General features: G+C 49.6%; 1 protein-coding gene across 2 annotated transcripts in view; it reads right to left on the bottom strand.

The window, feature by feature from the left end:
• Positions 1 to 2,501: 2,501 nt before the first annotated feature.
• The window catches only part of Lamb3 (laminin subunit beta 3), a 41,568-nt gene continuing 38,764 nt past the window's right edge, over positions 2,502 to 5,305 (bottom strand). For both annotated transcript variants that reach the window (XM_008769856.4, NM_001100841.1), the window contains exon 23: positions 2,502 to 3,020. In XM_008769856.4, coding sequence (XP_008768078.1) covers positions 2,884 to 3,020 — 137 coding nt within the window. In that variant the 3' untranslated portion in view covers positions 2,502 to 2,883. The remainder of the gene's footprint in view (positions 3,021 to 5,305) is intronic.

The following is a 5,305-nucleotide window of genomic DNA, read 5'->3' as shown; positions in this document are numbered from 1 at the left end:
TGAGGTTTCGCTCATTCTGTTCAAGTCAGAAGCAGCTCATCTGGATTGCTAGAGGTTAGTGCAGCCAACGTATACTGGGAGCCAAGTGTCTGGACACATTGTATCACCCAACTCATTTCAACTCCCCCAGGCTAGGTTCTGTGAATGCTGCTGTTCCTGCTCTGCCTATGACTGCTATAAACACGAAGTTGAGGCCCCAGCTCAGCCCTCAACTACGAAGTTGAGACCTTGGGTGACTGTGCCCAGTTTTTCTCACTCATCTGATGGAAGCCCAATGCCAATTATACCATGGACAGTGCATGTGCACTGCTAAAAATAATTTAGATGACCAGTAATGATCAAGAAGTTAATATCAGCCATGTCCCTATAATCTCAGCACTTGAGAGGCTAGGGCAGGATGAATGTGAGTTCAAGGCTAGCCTTTGCTACATACATAGTGAGATCCTATCTCTAAGGAGGAGGAAGAGGAAGAAGAGATAGGGAAAAAGAGGGAAAGAAGAAATGAGATGAGGAAAGGTGTGTGTGTGTGTGTGTGTGTGTGTGTGTGTGTGTGTGTGTGTGTGTGTGTGTGTTTGTGGAAAGTGCCCAGCATAGCACCTGAACCATGGTGAGCACACAAATGTTTGTGACAGTCATTTACACAAAACAGTTTCTATCCTTTGTCCTACATCTCGGACAAGTAAAATCACCCAATTCTCTCCCAAGGATGTTTAGCTAAGAGTAAAACACTAAGTTCGGTTAACACAATATTGATGTTAGGAATGGGTCATTATTAAAAGCAGTCTTTTTAATGTTTAATTTTCCTTTGAATAATAAATGTTGGGAGAAGAAGAGAATGGAGTATGGATCTGACTCACTAGTTGATAGTTGTTGGACCCTTCTTTGGTGTCCAGTTGCCTTGAACAGAGGACTACCAGGCAAGTAGCTCCTCTCTAACAACTGTGTGGATACCCTCAGTGGATCCTGCCTGCTTTAAACCCACAGGGATGCCTCGAGGAAGCACAGCTCCGCTTCAGAAGGCAATAATATGGGTAATACTCTTCCAAAGTACTTATAACAAACTTCCCACCATCACAAACCATCTTCACCCAGGCCTGAGAAGAAGCACTTGGCCTAGAAGAAGGAAGAGTCTATGGTTGGCACAAACACAGTCAGTGGTGGTTTGAATAAGAATAGTCCCCACGGACAAATATATATTTGAATGCTTAGGAAGTGTCACTATTTTAAAGAACTAGGAGATGGTCTTATTGGGGTAGGTGTGGCCTGGCTGGAGGAAGTGTGTCACTTGAGGTGGGCTTTAAGGTTCAAAAGCCTAAGCTAGGTCCAGTGTCTCTTCCTGCTGCCTTCAGACCTGGGATGTAGAACTCTCAGCTACTATGTTAGTCATGCACTAAACCTCTGAAACTGTAAGCCAGTTCCAGTTAAATGCTGCCCGCCCCCCGCCTTCTCCCTTTCTTCCTTTCTCTTTCTTTCTTTCTTTTTTTTTCTTTTTTCTTTTTCTTTTTTTTTTTTTTTTTTGAGACAGGGTTTCTTTGTGTAGTCTTGACTGTGTCCTGGAACTAGCTTTGTAGATCAGGCTGGCCTCAAACTCACAGACCCACAGAGATCCTCCTGCCTCTGCCTCTTGAGTGCTAGGATTAAAGGTGTATGCCACCACCACCTGGCAAATGCTTTCCTTTATAAGAGTTGTCTTGGTCATGGTGTCTCTTTATTGCAGTAGCTCCCTGACTTAGACACAGCCCTTTATGCACGCTCGGAAGACTATGCAATGACAAATACAAACGTTCTTCCAGGCTCCTTTCAGCCATACACACCGGCTGTTCAGCCCTCTTCAAGTTAACAGGGAGACAGTCTGTTAAAATCAGAGTGGCCTGAGGTGGTAACCTGAGGAAAGACAGCAGAGGGAAAGAGAGCAGTGGCCTTCTGACCTGCAGGGGACAAAGGCAGCATAGAGTGGGCGTACCAGGGAAGGTAAAGCAGACAGGAAGCCAAAGCTGAGAAAAGACTGAGGTTACAGGATCCTAGGAGAAAAAACTGTGGGTCCAGGTGGTTAAAGTTCCATGACTGCCAAGCCTTAAGGGCCATGGGGTGCAATAAAAGCAGAGGGGTATAAGAGCTGCCCAGAGCTGTGGCTGCGAGAGATTAAAACCAAGAGAAACAAGCCACCAGCGATCTATAGGTTGCTGACATCAAAAGCCTGGCTCTCAGGGCTTGAAGCTCAAAGTCTTTGGGCCTGTGGTACCAGTCCCAGACATTAGGCAACTATAGGCCAGGGATGAGCACATAGAGAGCCCCCGCCCCCCCTTCCTCCGCCTAGGTAGAGCAGAGGGAACTGTATACAAGCAGAGACTGAGAAGGAGACAGATGGATTCCAGTCTGGAGACAGAAGCTCAATTTACCTGAGTCCGGGGGCCAATTGAGCTAGACTGAGTAATCAGGGCAAGCCATAGGACTGGGTCCACAGGAACCTCAACGGGAGGCAGAGAAGGTGACAGAGACGATTTTCTTATTGAGCTTCCAGGCTCCTGTCCAAAGATTTTTATTGGACTTTGTGGTCGTACATCACACTTTGTTCAGTTTTTGAGTTGGTCCCAGACTTTACCACAGTGGAGGGCAGGAGTTGGTGTTGGGGGCACTCTGTCCATCCAGCTCCCTTTTTGGGAGGATTTTCAGTTGTGACAGCCCCACCCCCTGCACCATCTCTCTCCTTAGTGTGGTCAGGCAAGCACAGGCTCAGTGGCAGTCAGGTACCTTGAAGCATGTCCATGGTGACCAGACTATGCTATCAATGGTATCCAAGTGCCCTAGGTCCAGGAAACACCTCCCCTCCCCTGTGTCCCTTCCAAGGCAGGGAGGGGAATTGTCTGAGGCTGGGACTTAAGATCACTTGCAGGTGGCATAGTACAGCACACGCCCGTTGATGTAACTGCGGATCTGCTCCACGCGCTTCTCCAGCCCCGACAGGTCTGCTGAACGAAGCATGATGGCCTGACTCCCTCGAAGCAGCTCTGACTCCATGTCTGAGGCAGATGGAAACAGCCAGTGAGGAAGAATCAGAAGGTGAGACACCCTAGGACTCCCAGTCTATCCTTCCCCTCCCCCAACCTGGAGGCAACAGGGACAGGAGTGCAACCAACCACTGAGGCAGACAGTTCCCACCTACTACCCACTTCTCAAGCCCCATACCACTCTTAGGGAAACATGGCAGGCCCAGACCCAGTCTCAGACTTCCTTTTGCCCAACTCTCTCCTCTGCTCCAGGCTGTCTGGCTATCCCAGAGTGATAAAGAAGTCTGCTGGCACCAAGATTAGCAACCCAAGTTGGGCATGCAAAACCCTGAATCCTACCAATGATCCTCAAATGGAAGCTGGGAAAAGCTAGCCAGGCAACTTGGATTGCTCACCACTTCCTCTCCCTGAAATATCATGCCAGGAAATAGTAACTTCCACCCCCAGTGCTTCACCATCCTCAGATAAGACACTCTGTCTACAGTTCTCCAATAGAGGAGCCCCCTCTACCATACCGTGATGGCTTGGACTTTGCCAAGAGGAGGGAAGGAGTATGGACTGCCTCCATGGGGCAGCATTGGGCAACCTTAGCTATGTCGGAAGTCATCTCTTAAAGCCCAGATCTGAACACTTCCTGCTTCCGCCCACCTAGCTGCCCCAGGCCTATCCCCTGGACAGTAGGAATCTGTGTGTTGTGCTCCTGTAGGACAGTACTGCACACTTATGTGGCTTGACATCCAAGAGACAAACACCTCCATTCTTCAGCTGCAACATCACCCCCTCCCCCTGGCCACTTCTCTCTTAAGAATGTAGGTCTGTCAGTATTCTTTCTGAAGATGAGGTAGCCCTCACCATCCCTAACAGAGTGCTACAGCCTTGGACCTGTGCTCTCACACCCATGGAGGCCCATGTGGACCTTTACAGGGAGTCTCAGGCTGATGGACACTCAGGACAGGGTGACAGCAAAATGACTCAGCACCTGGTGTGGCCTGGTCCCAGCCAACAGAGAAGGCTCTGTCTGTAGCACAGAGGCAGACATTTATGTGCTTATTAGGATTTGCCTGCATGGGATCCTCTGGGACTGGGAGATCATTTACTGTCACCCTTGAGCTGCTGCCTCCTGTTTGTCCAATGGGTCAGGTTTGTTAAGTCTTTTAGCAGTGAGCAAGATCTTGCTGGCTTAGAGCAACTCTCAGTGACTCGGAACCCTTGAGTGTCTCTCAGGCGAGTGACAGCTTGAGCTTACCGTCACCTTACCAATTACAGAGAGCTTCTGGTGACATGAGCCAGCTCTGCTCAAGCCACGGTTTAACAACAGAGGCCCAAAGAGGGGCAGAGGTAACTTTTCCTCTTACGTAATTTCACCCAGTTGGTTCCAACCCATCACTTTTAGACTTTTGCAGTTCCCTATCCAGTGATTCTGTTTCATGGTATATCATCTGCAGATAGAATACCACTGGGCAAGACCAGGACAAGTGCTCAATCAGCCCCCCACTCTCTCCTCTGGAGCATGTGGCCACAGCCTCTCACCAATCCACCGTAAACCCACCAACCTAATCTCTTCTATGGTGTCCACCTCGCTATAAACGAGACTTCTGCCAGCCAGAGGAATAATGGGTGCAGCTGGAGACACCAGTTCAGCAGCCCCACAGATCGACAGGTTCCTGGGAACTCTCTCTTTTCAAGGCCTCTCTCTTTATATCTCCATGTTCCAAGCCCTCAGGTGGCCTGGGATGGGACCGCATCCATGTCTACCCTCATCATCGGGGCAGCAAGGAGCCATGAGACTGCCCTCTTAGGATTCCTCACCTACCTTCCTTTCCTTCTGGGTAGAGTCTGGTCTCATCCTCAAAACCCCTCTTCTCACCACCATCATCCATTGTCCTGAGGTCCTCTAGCCTCTCCCAGGCCGGCACCTCCTTCCTCAGATCTTACCTCTCTGAACATTTCTCCCCAGCATTGACTGTCCTCTGGGCCCCCAGAGCTCTGTGTCCTTATCACAGACACGAGTCACTGCATATCAAAGCATGCGTTTTGAGGGTGGCAGGAGAAAAGGCCCCAGTTGGACAGTGAGCCTCTCCGTGCCAGGCCATGTCACCTGCACATGTCTGTGTTCCTGCAGCACATGTACTGGCTGCCCAGTAAGTCTTGGCTGCTCTCATTCCTCTGTCACTGTCAGTTTGGCTCCAACATAAGCGAGATTTAGGAGTCTCAGATGGGATGGGCTAGTGAGGTGGCTTATGGGTAAAAGTACCTGCCACCAAGCCTGATAACCAGAATTTGATCCCCAGAACCTA

Source organism: Rattus norvegicus, chromosome 13, assembly GCF_036323735.1.
Source record: "Rattus norvegicus strain BN/NHsdMcwi chromosome 13, GRCr8, whole genome shotgun sequence".
Lineage (NCBI taxonomy): Eukaryota > Metazoa > Chordata > Mammalia > Rodentia > Muridae > Rattus > Rattus norvegicus.
Note: the sequence above shows the minus strand (reverse complement) of the source record. Positions and strands in the feature narration are given on the sequence as shown.